At 41.8% G+C, this 18,698-nt stretch overlaps 1 protein-coding gene across 2 annotated transcripts; it reads right to left on the bottom strand.

Annotated features, from left to right (window-relative positions):
- Positions 1-776: 776 nt before the first annotated feature.
- SLC30A5 (solute carrier family 30 member 5) lies at positions 777-18,447 on the bottom strand. 2 transcript variants are annotated; one of them, XM_053407989.1, is made up of 16 exons: positions 18,183-18,447; positions 15,923-16,045; positions 15,366-15,432; positions 13,044-13,129; positions 12,401-12,488; positions 11,912-11,999; positions 11,418-11,494; positions 10,237-10,407; positions 9,830-10,118; positions 8,772-8,980; positions 7,114-7,271; positions 5,498-5,627; positions 4,590-4,815; positions 4,089-4,315; positions 3,185-3,313; positions 777-1,665 (listed from the first exon to the last, which is right to left on the bottom strand). In XM_053407989.1, exons 1-16 carry the CDS (start codon positions 18,257-18,259, stop codon positions 1,495-1,497), a joined length of 2,316 nt encoding a protein of 771 aa, XP_053263964.1. In that variant the 5' UTR covers positions 18,260-18,447; the 3' UTR covers positions 777-1,494. The 2 variants fall into 2 exon arrangements, with proteins under 2 accessions (XP_053263964.1, XP_053263965.1); XM_053407990.1 differs by lacking the exon at positions 18,183-18,447 and adding an exon at positions 17,381-17,614.
- Between the last annotated feature and the right edge of the window lie 251 nt (positions 18,448-18,698).

Genomic DNA, 18,698 nt, shown 5'->3' with positions numbered 1-18,698 from the left:
AACACACATTCAAGCCACATGTCTGAAATAGTACAGGAGAACAATCCTGAAGTCACCTTGACTCTTAATGACCCCAAAGATTTTGTCTGCAGAAGGAATTATCTTGGAGAAGTTCTTTTCACTTACAAATCCTACATATTCTGTCTTGAGGGCATATTTTGTATATGAATAGGGTATGCCTGGGACCTGGATCAAAAAACTAAAGCGTCTCAAAAGAATGGCCAGACTGCCTAGGTAGGGCAATTTCGAAAGTCTTTAAAGGGGCTTACAGACTTTGGTCCTCATCTCCTTGCGGGGGGGGGGGGGGGAGGGACTCTGTTGCAACAGAAAATAAAGGGTTTCCTTGCTTTCACTGGATTCTACCTCTCTGACTGATAACGGTTTTAGGGAACACTGAATCCCTGTAAAAGTCAACCCCATTTTTTCTGTAACTATCAGTAATTGTTAATGAACAGGAGTAGAGAGTAGGAATAAATTGACAGTTCTTACACTGCTGGGATACGAGAAGCATGGTCTACCAATGGTTGGTATTGGGACATGTGCTTTTTAAATTGCTATGCCAGAGATTGTGGTTTGTTACTCCTGCTGGTTAGAGAGGAGACACAAAGCAGGAACAATCTCCATGTTTACAATAAATAATTAACTACAGACTAGGCCAGTTAAGAAGAAACTCACAGCAGTGTAGTACAGAACTAAATTGTCCCATCACTGGGACATCTTTCTATCCTATAAATCAAGTTTTGAGGTGTAATCAATAATATGTCACTAGAAATATATAAAAATTATAAAATGTTTATTTTACATAGTGGTTCAAATTTCCAATTAGTTATTCAACTTTCCCACTGAACAGAAACATAGGAGTGCAAGAACAAAGAATGTATTTTATACCCCTGACTAATTGTTAAAATAACTTTTCTTCTTTAAAAAATTAGCTCAGCTCAGTGACAATTTTTAATTGGTAGAATCTATTTTTCCTTATTTAACAAAGCTGTGCTTAGAAAATAGGATTATATACAGAACTGGAATATAAAATTGTACATATTCATTTGTATCTAATGAACTTTGAAAAACTCATTTTAAAATGTGTAGATACACATACACATACAGCAGCAAAATAATTCTGAAGATGCCATTTTTTGGAGTCTGGCTATTTCTGTTGCAACCTAAAAATATTTTCTTTAGCCTTGAGATGGTAGAGAAATGCTTGATATTCCTTTTGTGGGGAAATGTGCAATATAGTTGTGCTCATCCACAATCACATAGCAAAATTTCTTTAATAGACACCAAATAACAGTATTTTTACATTGCCAGTATTTCCACATATACAGCATATGTTCTACTTATCCCACCTCTTCTTAAATCCCTTGATCTTATTTTTAAAGGTATGTAACATTTTCTAAAAATCCAAATATATACGGCATTTGTTTCTGTACATTTATGTGCAAATTCACCTGATGAAATACAGACAGTGAACCCTACAGATTCAGCTTCCGGTTACATGATGTAAGTGCCATCTTTGTAGTATTTCATGGATTCCATTTGTTTTGTCATCGCAAGGACATCTTGAAATCCTGTACTGAGGCCAGACATATGCTGAAAATAGGCTTCTTTTTCCACTTGGACAGTTAAATTATTAACTCCAGCATCCTTAAGAATTGCTGAAACCTGAACAGAATAAAAATACGAGCATCACACCTTCAGCAAATGTTTCTTTGGAGCTCTAAGCAAGACAATCTTGCTGCACAAAGGAGAAGTGGTATCACTTTGCATTTGAGATTTACATCCTATCCTCCACAAAGAGTTGCATGAACCAATAAGATTGCATGCGAGTCCTATTGAGATCAAATGACTACCTAGAATCTATTCTTTCCAAGCACAACAAAAGAGAAAAAATGGATACTGGAGAGAGCATGGTGCAGGACCAGGTCTACAAACTATGATGGAAAGTATCTTTTGCAGTTATGCAATGATAAGCATAGAAGACGCAGGGATGAGGACTAGAACACACTATTCCACCCCAGACATGGGTCTATTTATAGTTTGTCTGTCTTGGAGGCTTGGTGTGCTCTTACTGCAACTTCTTCTGAAGTATACAGAACAAAAACTGAAGTTTGTTTTAAATTTCCCCACCATTTATTGAAATCCCAGGCCATTCAAAATATGCATGTGTTGCGATGCTTCTAAAAAAGTGTCCGCCCCAGAGACTAATACAGCCTGGCAAAGACAAGGATGCAGTAAGATTTTCCCACCAATAGTTAGTTGCTGCATTTTGCGGTAGCTGGGGCTTCCAGACACACAGTGCATATCGCGCTATGTCTTGGAGTCATGAATGCAAGAATCTCCATGGCCAAGTGACCCATGTCCAAAAATGGCTGTAGTTGGCACACCAGCCCAAGCACTGAGGTCCTCAGGGCAGTCACTGTTAACGGTCCCCCATTGCTTAGACACATGGAGTGCATCCACCAGGAGCTATGCATTCAGTATTGTGCAGAACTCCCAGCTGAGGTGCCTCCACCCTGTTGGATGTTCAGGCACTTGGTGAATATGCTTTTTTAAAAAAACAACAACAACAAAACCCAAAATTCAGCAAGCATAATAATAATAATGATAATAATTTTTATTTGTACCCCGCCCATCTGGCTGGGTTTCCCCAGCCACTCTGGGCGGCTTCCAACAAAGATTAAAAATACATTAAAATGTCACACATTAAAAACTTCCCTGAACAGGGCTGCCTTCAGATGTCTTCTAAATGTCAGGTAGTTGTTTATCTCTTTGACATCTGATTTTATTTCTGTAACCTTACTGCAAACAATGCAGAAACTGTTGCTTTAAGAGGTGTACAAACTGTTTAAATTAATAAACAACCAGAAGCGGGTGGAAAAGCACCACTTCACACCTTTGCTGCTGGAACATGCTGCAGAGATGGTGAAGAAATGAGGCCCCAGTTTGCCAAAACACCTGCCCAGCTGAATATGGAATCTCACAGAAAGTGTAAGAGCAGAAAAATCTACAAAGCACCATGAGTAGTATCCAGCAGTCACTATTACAGAGGTGGCTGTCAGCTTATAATATACCATCTAGTTTACACTGCCAAGTGCCCACATACACAACTGTGTGGAGAAATCTGATAGAATGAACTAGTTCTGTGGGCCTTGGTAGGCGAAGTGCGAACACACGAAGTTACCTGCTGTATAATTCTCTGCTCCATCACTTCTGACATTACTTGCACATGTATAGTGCCTGCCACAACATTAGCAGAATGACACCAAAAATGAGGATCCCTATAGGATATGACACCATCAATTTTCTGGATCTGTAAAAAAACCCAAAAAACATTTCTATACATATGCAGAACTTGTAATAGTATTTTTTTGACTGTTTGATGTTACTGCTATCTCGGTACCTGGTTTTCACTAAATCACAGAGTTATATAATAAAGAATCATTGTATTAAAGTATCAGCGCATATTTGTGAATGCAAGCCTTATTTCAAAGATAGTGTAATGCTTTAAATTATATACTCTTTAAATTGCACACTATTCTCAGTGCATCTGAAAGCCCTAGAAGAGTCTTAGCCTGCAAGTTAATACATTAGCAGGATTTTAAAAAACACTTGTAATGTTATATACAATGTGAAAACTTGGAGGTAATTAGAGATAAAGATTTTATAGACATGCATAAATGAAAATAATACAAAGGAACCAGGGGAAGGAGTGGAGGGAAGTCGGGGGATTCAAGTAATCCCAGAATGTGGATTTAAAATTGATTGTTTATATAGTTGTTTTAAATGTTTATTTTTTTCCCTTTAATGCAATATAATTTTTTCACAAAGATTCTTAGTCCGAGTAGCAGCTTCGGACAGAAATGGTAGAATAAACTGTACTTTTTTGGGGGGGGGGGGAGAAAGTAACCTGAACTCTGTAGTTTTGCAAAGGTTGCCAATTCAAAGTGAACAAACCTAAAAACAAGGCCCTTTCCAAAAGGATGTTATGTGGTTGACAATGAGAAGTACTCATTGCAGAAATTCTAAATTTCATGACACATGAGCGAATGTGAAGAAAAAACCCCCAAGGGGCAGTAAATTCTAACCTTTTCCAAAGCCATGTGCAGATCTTTCTCATGCTCTAGTGGCAGCCTCAACAAGAGTACCTGACAGGCATCTTTTATGAGTGGGATCACACTGAGAAAAATCAACGTAGCAATAAAGAGGGAGCAAAGGGGATCGGCTATCAACCAGCCAAACTGCTGAATGAGTATTGTTGATATGATCACACCAACACTGCCAAGGGTGTCTGCCAAGACATGCAGAAATACTCCTGAAACAAACAAACAAAAATTTCCCAGATCATTAATACATAATTCGGCAGTTAAACAGACATTAACAGTGAGCACGCATTGGAAAAGCACAACATGGCTTGATATGCCAAAGTACTCCTATCATCGTATTGGATCCTTTAAATTGACCATTCTATTATGAAATCTTAAAAAACCAAACCACCTTATTACAACTTCCCTTTTAGTACTGTCCCCCTCCCCCCATAAATTTGCAAAACAAAACAAAACCCAACCACCTTACTGCCCCCCACTTACCTCTCATGTTGGCATTCATGCCACCTCCCAGTGCCCCATGCGAGTGTCCGTGATTATGACTGTGCCCATGGTCACTATGGGAATGGCTGTGGCTATGGCCGTGTCCATGGTGGGAATGGCTGTGGTCGTGTGCATGGCATCCTCCCCGAGAAGGCCCATGGGAGTGGGCGTGGCTAAAGGCACAGATACCAACAAGGTTTACTATCAATCCTCCAACAGAGACAGGCTGCATGAGGGAGAGACAGAGAATCTTTAAACTGTTTACTCCTTTTAACTGTGCCAAGCGGGGACGACGACAAACACATACAGTATAAAGCAGGGGTGGCCTTCCAGATGCTGGATTCAAATTCCCATCAGCTCCAGCCAGCATTGCCAATGGTCAGGGGTGATGGGAGTTACAATACAACAACATCTGGAGGACCACAGGTTCTCTACCCTGGCTTAGGGGGAGAGATGGGAAGCCGGGGGGGGGGGGGAGAAGAGAGATAAATAAATAGGAATAAGAGGGTGGAATTATGTGGCCCAGTTCAGAAGCATTACATCTGTGCTGACTCCATGTAACTGAACAGTTGCAAGCATGTACAATATTAAGACCTTTTTCAGAAAACAAGGACCTATTTGTACTTTAGCAGGAAAAGTGAAGATGAGAGCATCTTCCTAAACAGTGGCTATAGCCTTTGCCCTGGAGGAAAAGCGTTATGACTGTTAAGGGTAAGAATTTCTAGCCAAGTATAATTTATTGCCTCTCGTATGCATTGCAATCTTATGGAAACAACTGTGAAATGAACAGAGCCGGTGCACCAGAGCAATGTTTGAGGGATTAAAACTTTTTTTGTTTCTACCATACAGATCAGAATTTTTAACAGCAATAAATCAAGTATTAACAGAAAATAAGGTTATAAACTCACAGTCAGCATATTGGTATCAATGTCTGGAGGATCAACTAGCCTGGCCACAGACTCGATGAAGACAAAGAAAGCTATTACCATGAGAAAAAGGCCATTAATAAACCCAGAGAGAATTTCTACACGGCCAAACCTGGAATTAAGAAAGTGAGGAATAAAAAATCATTTGGAATGGAAAAAAAGAATAAAAGACATATAAAAACAATTCCAAAGTAGTCTAATAATTGAATTATGCTAAACCCTGAACTATTTTGCCAGAAAACCCGTGATTATTCAACCAATGAAGTCAATTAGTCTGATGTATATGACTTTGCTTGACTTCCAGGCTTACTCTATTACACAAATTGCTAATGTGTAACATGAAAGTGACATTTTTTTGTCAGGCTGCTATGTTTCTCAGAAAGATATGTATGAGAAAGAGAGACAAGACTCTTCAGGAAGTAATACTAAGCAGTTCTGATTTTCTGGGATAAAAGGGATGGTTAAACGGGAATATTTTTATGTTTACTCCATTTGACATTTCCCCCTCAAAACTTTGGAATGGAAAATAAATAAATACAAAGTATATAAAATCAATTCCACAGTAGCCAAATAATTGCCTTGTTGTGAGAAGTGTTTGATTAGACTCTAATATGTGACTGGGGTAGTTTAACCTGGAAAGCTCATTTCCCCAACATATTCCCCCACAAACCTTCATTAATATTGGAAGCTATCTTATACCAAGCCTGTCCATTGAGCCACGTAGCTCAGAATTGTCTACACTAACCTGCAACATTTTTCTAGGGTTTCAGACAACCACCTTTCCCAACCCTACCTGGGCAAGTCACCGACTGAACCTGGGACCTTTTACATAAAAAGCACTTGCTCTGTCACGGAGCTACAGTCTTTCTACATCTCGTGCTATTTCAGCTAGTATTAATAGGTCTTTATGATTACTGTATTTTTCGCTCTATAGGACGCACTCTTTCCCCTCCAAAAATTAAGGGGAAATGTGTGTGCGTCCTATGAAGGGGAAATAGGTGCGTCCTATTAAGGGGAAATGTGTGTGCGAATGAAGACTGCGCGGCTAAGCCCAAAGCCAGAACAGGGAGACGGAGCACTGTGAAGCGCTCTGTCTCACTGTTCTAGCTTGGGGTTAGCTGCGCAAAGCCTCCGCAGGGCAGTGGGGTGAAGGCACTCCGCTGCCCTGCGGAGGCTTCGAAGGCTGTCCCCGACGCAAGAACGGCGAGACGGAGTGTTGCTCTGTGGAGGTTTCAAAGGCTGCACTCTTGGAGCTTCAGGCGGCTAGCCACAAGCCTTCAGAGTGCAGCAGGAGTTCCCGCTGTGCTCCGAAGGCTTGTGGATAGCCGTCTGAAGCCTGGAGAGCGAGAGGGGTTGGTGCACACCGATCCCTCTTGCTCTCCAGGCTTCGCTTTGCTGGAGAGGCGCTGCACAGTTTTCCCTCTCTGCGCAGCGCCCCTTCAGCGAAGCGGGAGGAGAAATGGAAGGGGCTCCGTTTCTCCTGCCGCTTCGCTGAAGGGGCGCTGAGCAGAGAGGGGGAGAATCCCCCCCCCGTTCTCCTCCTCTTATGGTCTGGTGTGTCCTATAGAGCAAAAAATACAGTAGTTCAACATACATACCCATAGGAGAATATGCGAGTTGCTTTCCATCTAGTCATCAGTGCTGCAAACAGACCCATAACTAAAGCTGAACAGTCAAAAAGCATGTGAAATCCATCTGAGATTAAACCTAGGCTGTTGGTCCACACACCATAAAATAATTCCACAAAAGTAAAAGCCTAGAACAAAAGTGAATAACAGAGATTTCATTATGAAAATGATACATAAAACTACTCATTGAAAAAGCATGTGCCTGACATATTTTGAAACTCCCCTTTTTGCAACTCCAGTCTGAGGAGAGGGGCTCACATATAATGAGGAAATCAAATCACACACTACTCAGTGTAACAATATGAGGTAGAAAATTGCAGTCTTAAAATGTCTGCTTCTGTTAAAACAAGGATATGGGAAAATGCTTTATTTTCCTTTACCTTGTATGAAAGAATGTTATCAACATTTTGGAATAACTTAGAAATGAATTTTGAAAATAGTAGAATCGCAGAACTGTAGTGCTGGAAGAGACCCTGAGGATCATCTAGTTCTAGTCCAGCCCCCTGCAATGCAGGAATATGCAGTTTCCCACCTTGGCGATGTGGGGGTGGGGTTTCAAACCTACGACCTTGGTGTTATCAGCACGATGGAGCTATTGTTCCAGTTAATGATCTATTGAAGTTTCTTTCGTTACTGAAAGTAATAGTGTATGCAACAAATTAAAAGTTTACGAAGGGAACAAAGATGCCTTAATAGGGCTAGTGATAAAGTAGTGGCTTGGAGAACAGCCAGGGCAGGGTCAAGATGCCAGCCATTTGCAGAAGGAAGCATGCAGAAATCAGACACTTCCACACTTCCCCTTGAAATGAAGGAATATCAACCAAAGCAGGAGTCAGCAAACTTTTTCAGGAGGGGGCCGGTCCACTGTCCCTCAAACCTTGTGGGGGGCCGGACCCACCGCCTCCCAAAAGCACCCCCCTCCCAAAAGGCCCCCCCCATGTCACTCATGCCACAGCCGCCGACGCTGCCTCGTCTTCGGCAGCGTCAGTGTCCGCTGTCTTGGTGGGGCACAGAGCCCATGCCGCTGGCCTGGGTGGCGGAAGCCTTCACACCACTGCCGCTTCCTTCCTGCTTGGCCGCTTCTTCCCGCTTGGCCACCTTAAAGGAAGGAAGGGGCAGTACCCAGATGCCGTTGGCTTGGGCAGCCTCTGCGCTGCCGCTGCTTCCTCCCGCTTGGCCGCCTCAGCGGGAAGGAAGGGGTGGTGCCCAGAGGTGTCCGTGGCTTCTGATTGGCTGCAGGAGCTTCCCGCAGCCAATCAGAAGCTGTGCCACAGAAGTCAGTCTCCGCATGGCAAGGCCTCTGCGCCGCGCCTGTTTAGAGCGATGACTGACTGAGTGGGCGGCAGGGTCTGCAAGGTTCGCAGGCCAGATTAACGAGCCCGGTCGGCCGTATCTGGCCCATGAGCCTTAGTTTGACGACCTCTGAACTAAAGCATCCATGCCAGTTGGCCACACAATCTCTGCTTAAAAACTTCCAATGAAGGAGAGCCCACCTCCTTCCAAGGGAGTCCATTCCATTTCGTTCTACATTAGACATTGCATATCTGGTCTTAAAACCTAAGTTTGCCCCCACTTCACCAAAACCAGAAATAATTTCCTCAAAGGGATTAAAAAAACAACCAACTTACCAGATTTAGGCACAGAAAATAGAAGATCTGCCTTGAGTCAGACTCCTCAAGAATTTGTTTCAGCGATTCTTTAATAAATCGAGGTAAGGACTGAGAGCTGTGTTGCAAGGCATCCCCCATAAAATTGTACAAAGGTATTCCCTCAGGAGAATAACCTATAAGAGTGCCTTTCTGTCCTCTTCGTGTTGGGGAGGAGAGAATATTGGCAGCTGAAGAGAAAGCATATGTTTGTTTACGTTTTGTAACAGTCCTGTAACGCAGGGTTGTACCCAATGTTAGTCCTACTCAAGGAAGACCCATTGGAATGAATATGACTAACTTTGGTTCATTGATTTCAATGGGACTTACTCCCAAGTATAACTTCATTGTATACAACCCATAAGCATTTTAACTACAAACAAGAACGGGAACATTTTATGTACCCGCTAATCACTCAGAACGTGGCAAGAGAATTCAAGGTCCATGATACTTTGCGTGTTTAATGCAGAAATTTTTGCAAAACTATTGCTTATTCATCCTGTTTGTTGGGGGAGAAAAGTCTCAGGTGTGAAGACCAAATGAACTGACCCCTAATTTGGATTTGATGCAGCCTCAGTCCTATGGTCATATTAACCAAAGCTGAAATTTCCAAAGGGGGTGGCTCAGGGAATACAGACAAAAAGCTAACTCTAGAAGTAAAGCCAGGGGTTATTACCTTAAACTTTCATGGAAAGGCTGTACCTTTTAGAAGCTGATCAATGTTTCCACAAGCAGTTAAGTAAGAGAGAAGTGACAACCCACAGACCTAGTTCAATTTTAAAACACTTGTACAAGTGCAAAAGCCAATGATCAATTTAGAACTGTCTACATACAAACTATATAGAAGAAACAGAGGAACAATTTCCCAATGTATCACTACAATTGTGAGGGATCAAATAAGTTGTCCCTTAAGATCATAATGCAAATGAAAGCTAAGACCACACATTCTGTGCTAACAAGGCGTGTTGAATTTCTTTCTATCCAAGTATGAAACAGTCCTAAGCACATGCCACCATTCTTCTGAAGTTACTAATACGTACACAAAATGAAGAAAATGGTACTGACTACCACTCCTCCAGAAATAACATGCTCTGTGGTTTCCTGATGTGTTGGTCTGTTGATAGCTCGAAGCTGGTCTGTTATTGGATGTGTCCAAAAGTTGCCAAGAAGTAGAGCGCTAATGAAAATGAGAAAGGATCCGTAGCGAGCACACTTTGAGACTTCTATCTTGATGGAACACACAGATTCTACATAGAAGTCCAAAACCACGACAAAAAAGATAACTGTGATGAAGGGCATGATGAGAGAAGACCAGGATTCTACTTTACTCTGCAATAAAAAGATGCAAACATTCAATACCAGCAGCAAAAACAAGTTTGCATTCACAGTAGTTGTGGTTATAAATTTAGTTGCCAAAAAGCCATTTGTCAGCGGTTAGGCCACTTACCTCTGTTGTCAGAGATAACACAATCACCCAGGGACTCAAAAGGAGGACTGAAACAAGATGAGACAGCGCTTGAAGGCGTTTGGCTCCACCAATATCTACTGAGAGCTTTCGGGAAGCTGTGTGAAAACCAACTTTACAGCATAATGCTAACACTAGCAAAATTACTCCACCCTGCAAAGGAAGGGAGAGTAATATCAGTATACTTAAGAATCGAATATTGTAAATCTATTTTAAATACTATTTGTGACAGGCCCAGAAAACATTACTCCCCCCCCCTGCCACCTTATTTGGTTCACAGAAATTCTATGCATGGGGGATTCTTAGTCTCTCAACAGGCACATACATTACTGGCAGCTTCCAATACTGGAACATAGTTAATAAAATTAATCCTTATACTGTTGCAATGGCATCCATGCTTATATTTCCTAAATAAAAATTCTAGTCTATTATGATAAACAAACATAGTTAATTACTGCAAACTGGAGACAGCTAAATTAAAAATGTGTGTGATTGTCTATAACAGGACCTATTTGATTGCTACCTTGTGTTTCATTTTCTCTACATTAGCAAGATTGTTCTGCAAAAGTTTAAAAGTAACAAAATTCAGCAACTCATTCCTATTTATTTTTTCTGACTCTAGGGCACCAATTTTAATGTGCAAGATGGACTCCAAGGTTAGATCCCAGTAAGTATTTCAATAGTGGAATGGGAATTGCAAGATGCCTTTATATCTGCATGCTAAGGTTCTAGGAACTCCACAACCTTTTATCAATGGACAGAATTTTGATTGAAATAAACTGTGCATGGAGAAAGACTGAGGATGAAGAACAGGCAGCTTATGAAGTGCTGAGCATTAGCAGCAGCTACAATCACACCAGTATGTTATGTTATCGTACTGCAAACTTGATGGTGTATTTTAATTATTTACTTATTTTTAAATGGTTATTGTTCTCAAGTAAGATCAGAATGCCGTTACTAAAATGACATTTTAAACGACAAATAAAACACGCACACCTGTTGCACGTATCTGAAAACTGCTGCTGCAGCGAATCAACAAAGCAATGCAACAGAACTGGAAGACATTTAAGAACTGCACTATTGCCATGAGCAAGCCATTCAGGCTCCTAACATTCTGTACTTTTTGCACTTTTTCAACAGTTCATCATATGAGCAGCATTTACCTTATGATCGGCAACTCCTAAGAAAGCGATGATTGTGTAAAGTAAGTGTGTCAGAGCACTGTCATGGTGTCCTTCCGCTAAAGAAAGTAAAGGTCAGGAAAATTCCGCAATGGAGTCCTACCCCTATCTTTCAGTCATAGACAGATATGAGCAGACAAGTATGAAAAGCACTCCCATCTTTGTGAATTGCTTCCTTGAATAAATTAAACAAAGCTTAATAACTATAGGAAGGGAAGCATAGGAGGTTAAGAATTCATGTGACCTAAATTGAATGGTACACATTTCACAGAAGATACTTCTCTTGAAAATACTCCCTTAAGAGTTAGAAACAATACACAGGAATTTAAACTGCACTAAAGAGAAAACTGGTATTTTGCAGTACAGTCACAAAATTATGCCAGAAAGTATTTTTTCATTAGCAGCAATCAGTGTCTAAATTAAATTGGGTAGTTGGGACCATAATTTTATCCCTTACACACGGTCAGAAAGGATACGATGTTCTGCAATTTTAGCCATGAGGTCATCATTATCAAAAAGCAAAAGACAGATCACAGCAATAATGAAAAAGGCCACACCTCTTGTCTGAAAAACAAAAAAAATAGCAATAGGAAAGCTGATCAGGAAAGCAGGAAAGCAGAAATATGCCAAGAACTTTCAATAAAATTTAATTCAATATACCTCTGGATTGGGGGGGAGGCAGGGAACAGGGGGAATTAAATCTGCCTTGATGTAGGTTATCTTGATAAGCTGAATACAATATACTGTGCTTTGAATTTCTTTGACCTTCATTAGAATACTTCCTGGTATAATAAATCTTAATTATAGTCTTAAAAGGTTTTTCCACCAAGACTGTAAACACTCCATGAAGGAGTATTTTAAAATTACAGTTAGGTAAATATTCTTATGAATTTTAGACAAATGCTATGGTCACTTCTTTTATATTCCAAAACATGTGGGATATTTTCACAAAATAAATGGCTAACCTTTGCTGGTCCTCCTCCTGAACTTGTGAACAGTACGCTGAGCAGTGAAATGACAACAATATCGCTGTGCTCAAAAAGCAACAGAGTTCTGCAAAACAAGAGATACAAATCTCATTTATGACAAACAGTAAATAGAAATAATTTTAACTTCATAGTCACTATGAAGCTATGTGAGCTTTGTGTGGTTTCTTATTGCTATAATCATCTGAATGACTTCCTGGATTCCTACTAACCAAACGGTTACAACAATATCTGAATATAGGCTTGCCAAGCATCATACAAACCACCATCATACAAGGCCAGTCTCAAGAACATCATTGTGGTCTCCATGGAAACCTAATTATTCTGAAATTTCTATGATTTCTACATTTGGGAAGAGGTGCTTTGAAGCTACGACAGCCAGCTGATTGTTGAGGCCCAATTGTCAGGACTTGTGCCCGCAGAAGTTAATTTCAATCCACAGAGGTGAAAATGGGTTACTGATATCAAAATGTCAGGTGACAGGTGGGGTGGTCTGCAGGGGGTGGAAAAGGTAAGGATCTGGACTGCTAGCCTGATCCAGTTCTGTACCCCTTCTTTATGTGAATAAACAAGTTGTCATTTTAGATATCTACAGTAAGTGCCATGACAAGAATATATTTACCTTAAAGGTCCACATAGGGTGAGGCCAAAAAACCACAAGAGGGAAATTACACAGCCAACGATGGCATGTTTAACTATTTTGATCCACTGTAAGAGAAAACATAATCCCAATCATTAAAAATAACCATTACCAGTTAACATTTCAATTGCTGATTTTACTTGGGATATACAATTCAAATGAGGTCAAATTAACAACCTAAGCATCATTACCATACAGTGGTACCTCAGGTTACATACGCTTCAGGTTACAGACGCGACTAACCTAGAAATAGTACCTCGGGTTAAGAACTTTGCTTCAGGATGAGAACAGAAATCGTGCTCCGGTGGCGCGGCAGCAGCAGGAGGCTCCATTAGCTAAAGTGGTGCTTCAGGTTAAGAACAGTTTCAGGTTAAGAACGGACCTCCGGAATGAATTAAGTACTTAACCTGAGGTACCACTATAACTCTATTCTGCAGGCTAGAAATGACTACTTCTCACCTGCTCTGCCAACCCACTTGATTTCTTTGCTGGGTGCACAAGAAAGGGCTTCATCCCATGAATGTCCAGCACAGAAACTCAGCAGACTGGGGGCTCTTTCCCTCAGCCACCACACCATATTTCTATGCTGGATGAGCTTATTTACCTGCTGCATGCCTAGCAAAGAAAGAAAGAAAGAAAGCAGGCTGTCCACTCAGCTGCCACCAATCTCCTTGATGCTGGGCATGTAAGAGGAAACTCATCTCCTGTGCAACTAGCAGACATGGACTCTGGGATGTCAGAGGAGCACTGAATGCTTCATTCCTTCCCAAGCAGGCTGCTTAGCTTCTATGCATGTGGTTAAGGAGGTAAAGTGTTGCTCTTCACATCCAGCATAGCAATGCAGTGAGCTGACATGGGAGGAATCAAGCATTGTCTTCCATCTAGTTCATTCAGAAATTCCTAGTCAATCTATGACAAGCAGTTGAGTGGGATGCTTTCAACACAGAGTAGAGCAGATCCATAGTTTTTTAGCAATCTCAACTAAGGCTTCTATGGGAAAATCCTCACACTGTTTAACCCAAAGATGTGTGTTAATTTGTCCTAAAAGCCACTTGCTTGGAGAGCTATTATTTGGAGTCTTTAACTAAACAAAAAAGTAGGGCTTTATGCAACCCAGCACTCATGACGACAATATCAACTTCAGCCTGTAACATGGCAGATGGGTACCATTAGCTACTGCAATAAGATTTGACAAATTGATTCCCTTTCTTCTATGGTATCTAGATCTTCAAATTTCCACATATAACCTAATGTCCATGTAATTATTCAAACCACAGGCACTTTAAGTATTCGAAATGCAGGGAACTAGTCTCCAAATTAAATTTAAACTGACAATCTTGGTAATTCTTTAGTTTTAAAATACTGTTCAGACCCCCCCCCCAATACTATATTTTCTTAGCTTCCCAAGAGCATTGTCGAGATAAAAGCCATAATGGCAAATCTCCTGAACAGTTTGATTGATTTAATACAGCCACAGGGAAGCAGCAGTTTTTTGACATAGCACAAGTATTTCCACTCCCCACAAAATAAAGTATCAAATAATACAATTCTGTGTACTATATCAAGGGTAGGGAACCTTTTTTGCTCTGTGGGCTACATTTTATTAGGATAGTCACAAGCCAAATTTGACAGGTGGGCAGACAGCTATAGGGAGCCTTTTAAATCCGATACAGTGGAACCTCGGTTGTTGAACGCTTTGGAAGCCAAACAATGAACAATTTGGAACCCGAACGCCAACAACCCGGAAGTGAATGCTTCCGTTTTAACGAGCCTTGGAAGTCTAATGGCTTCTGAGGCGCGTTTCTCCAATTTTTAAAATGAATTTGCTGACCAGCAATTGCACCTGGTTGTCGAACATTTCGGAAGTTGGTCTTCCAGAACGAATTACTTTCGACAACAGAGGTTCCACTGTAGTGACAAAGGACATGAGCTCACTGTAGAACTGCTGAAATTTCTTCAAATTGGCAAAATGTACCTTAATAAGCAGAACTACTCCACTATCCCATGTGCATACCAAGAAATGATAATGGCCAATATGATTAAACCTAAGCTGATAAAAGTACAAAGTTCCCCCATAGGATGCAGCTTTCAAAAGTTCAATAGGGAACAAATCCATTGAGGAACTACTACGCAAGCTCCACTGAAATGAACACTAATGCACTTGCACAACTTTAATTCATTTCCATGTGGCCGTGGCCCCAGGGCAGCAAGAAGTTTCCCATGAGGAGAAAAGTAGTTTTAGTTCTTAAAGTTTACATTTTCGAAGAACAAGCTACATATATAAACCACATCTATAATACTCACCTGATGTCTGGTGACAGGTTTTCCAGATGAAAATGGTTTTTGAAATAAAATCATAAAAAATGCCGACCTATGAAAAATTGAGATTTCCATTAAATCAAGTGAAATTACAGTTTATAGAAGGCAGGTGTTCAAACCAACACTGGCTATGTGTTTTAAAATACTTATTTTAAGTATCAGTACATTTGGAATCTTAATCCTACAAAACAGAAAATGAGCTCTTAGCCACTAGTTTGGTCCAAATCAGCTTATAAACATGCTTCTGACCATGGTTCTAAACAGTGGTTTGATACCGATTATGTTCAGCGAAAACATTGATGCAGATAAACACCAACTAGTTAGCTGTGAAAATAAATGAGGACAAGAGGGATTTGCTTTGGTGACTACAAGGCATCCCATCTGAACCTACATACCTCCGGATATAGGGCGGTATATAAATTCAATAAATAATAATAAATTATCAACTGTAAATCTATGGTTAGTAAAAAAGTAGGTTATAAAATTAATAAAGATATAAAATTAATCTCAATAGAAGTTGCTGTAATCAAAAGTCAACTTACCCAAGCTTCATTATGAAGATAAACTGTACAAGGTGAACTACTTTCAGGAGGTCATAAGATTCAAACAATCCTAAAGCCTTCAAAAACTTAGTTAAGCACAGTAACACAATATATTTAGTCAGGCTGGGGAGAAAAAAAGGGGAAAAGTTCTATGAGATATTGGCAAGCATTTAGATATGAAAATTTAAATATAATCAATTTATATTATTCTAAAAAGCAAACATTTAGAGCATCATGTCAATAAACACAACTTACTCTTGATCATAATGTTCACTTGCCCCTGGCAGATAACTGTCTAATTGTGCCTAAACAAAAGGTTGAACAAAAACAAAACTATGGTGCCTGGATGTGTCTGTTTACTCTTCAAAGCATCCTTATACTGGAATACTATGAAATAGATAGATTATGTCCACCTGGGGCAAATTTCAGCTCAACATTGTTTATCAAATGCTGTAGTGTTGATGTGTCAAAATGTATGCAGTTATATGCTTGAAGCACAAAACGCTATACATGTATCACTATGGATTTCTGTGCTCCAATATTTAAAAGAACAAGATGACTTCTGTGATAGGAGGCACTGCAACCAGCCTGCCAGTCATTGCATGCGCCATAGAACTTGAACTCTGGGTCTGGGAATGTGTGAATGGAACAAGCAGAAGCATGCTTCTATGCAACTCAAAATACTGCTTACTTAACATGGTTGGTCTACTAAAAGATAACCTTAGCAAACAAGTGAGCCTAGTTATCCAACAGCCACCTGTGCAACTGAACTAAACAGATGAAACCTATATAGGGAAGCTAGATCCAGAGATTGTGAAGCTTTCATGCTGCTTCACAAGCTACCAAACTTGTACATGATCCCCACTTGCAAGTCATCACAGATGACTATCCTACCTACATGCACTTTGCTGTGCACATACTGCTGTGTGCGATATACATACCAGCAGGAAAATTATATATTGCAATCTACCTGCAGAAATCATGTTACTTCTTTGTAGGAGTTGGACAATGTGTTAAATGGCTCCTGGGAGTTGCACAGAATGGAGAACTAGCTACACAGAATGGAAAATCTCAGAAGCTGTCCAATGTGGGATTTTTCCTATTAAACACAAGGTTTAGATAAAGGATCACATTCTGGGTTTGGACCTGTCACTAAGCCAGCCAGATGCAAAAAAAGAGACGTGTGTGGCTCCTATATCTTTACCACAGAGGCAATCTGGGAGATGCAGCTTGACATGTCAAAATATTGGACACAGGAGGAAAAATCTAACCATATCTCCCGAGTTTCCCCAATTCCATGTAACTATCTAAGTTTTAAATCCCAAAGAAGGGCAGCTTTGTTCATTTCCTTCAGCAAAAACACCAAGTCTCGTGACACAACAGGTTTCTTTGGGCACAAACTTGCAGAACCCAATTTACCATTAGGCACTACATCGGATGGCGTGGACTCTAACCCACCAAAGCCTATGCCCTAAGAAGCTGGCAAGCCTTCAAAGAGAGCACAAGATTCTTCATTGTTTGAGTGGGTCAAAGTGACTGTTCTCCTTCTGATAACAATAGGAGCCCTTGAGCACTTATTCAACAGTATAGGACAGGGGTAGGCAACCTAAGGCGCAGGGGCCGGATGCAGCCCAATCACCTTCTCAAACCGGCCCACGGACAGTCCAGGATTCAGCATGTTTTTACATGAGTAGAATGTGTGCTTTTATTTAAAATGCATCTCTGGGTTATTTGTGGGGCACAGGAATTCGTTCATTTTTCCCCTCTTCAAAATATAGTCTGGCCCCCCGGCTGAAAAAACTTGCTGACCCGTTATAGGAAGTCCTGTGCTACTTCAACCTGGCATCCCTAACATAGAGATCAACTTTGCCCTTTTCTTGCGAGGAATCCTATTCGGAATAAGGGAATTTCCCTTAAAAAAAGGGAAACCTTGACAGCTATGATCCCTAATCTGGATGGCCAGGCATAGCTCAAGACAATGCCCGGCTCCCGAGAGGTCCATCTTAGCTCAGCATGGTCTGCCCTGACTGGCAGCGGCTGCCCAGGATGAGGGCCCTCTCGACCCTACCTGGAGGCGCCGGGGATTCAAGCCGGGATGCTCCGCCCCTTGGCCGTCTCCCTCCGCGCCCCCTAGGCGCGCCCGTCGGGGTGTGTTTGGGGGCGCAGATCTGCGGCAAGAAGCGCCCCCCCCGCGAGCCCCCCAGGCCCTGCCTCAGGCGGGAGCCCCTCCGCCCGCTCCATCCCCGGCGCAGGCCGTTACCGGGCGCTGGGAACATCCACGGGCCCCAGCCGCCCGCCTCCGGGCAGGACCTCGCCGCCGCCGCATTTCTCCTCCATCGCCGGCTCTCGGGCCAGACCGCCTCAGCCGCCGCCGCCGCCTTCGCTCCCCGCGCGGGGCTGCCTCATCCTCCGCGGGCTGAGGGCCGGCTCCGCCAACAGGCAAGGCCCGCGGGCAGGCCTGGGCCCGCAGCGGAACAGGAAGAGGCTGGTAAACGGCAGAGCCACGTCCTCACTTGACGCCGGAACTGCCGATCGGGAGAGCGCCGGGTCCTTGGGGGGGGGGGAATGGATGAGGAAACGCGCGATGCCTTTAACGACAACTCTCCCCCTCCCCTCCCAAATGGATTCGCCCAACCAGGGCTCATAGAGTCTCTAAAGAGTGCGGTGCAGCGCCGCCTATCGGCCGAAAGTCGGCGGTGTTTCTCCAAACGGCCCGGTTTTCTAGCACAGGTATGTCGAAGCTTTGGCCGCCGGATGTAGTTGCTGAACTACAATT

This window comes from Podarcis raffonei, chromosome 11, assembly GCF_027172205.1.
Source record: "Podarcis raffonei isolate rPodRaf1 chromosome 11, rPodRaf1.pri, whole genome shotgun sequence".
NCBI lineage: Eukaryota > Metazoa > Chordata > Lepidosauria > Squamata > Lacertidae > Podarcis > Podarcis raffonei.
The sequence above is the reverse complement of the archived record's forward strand: the minus strand, read 5'-3'. Positions and strand labels throughout refer to the sequence as shown.

Coding starts and splice junctions, on each gene's coding strand:
- SLC30A5 (XM_053407989.1), bottom strand. CDS start 18,259: ATGGAGGAGAAATGCGGCGGCGGCGAGGTCCTGCCCGGAGGCGGGCGG. Junction 11,495..11,911: donor GGCTAAAATTGCAGAACATC/GTATCCTTTCTG, acceptor TACTTTCTTTAG/CGGAAGGACACCATGACAGT. Junction 4,316..4,589: donor CATGAATGCCAACATGAGAG/GTAAGTGGGGGG, acceptor TGTTTGTTTCAG/GAGTATTTCTGCATGTCTTG.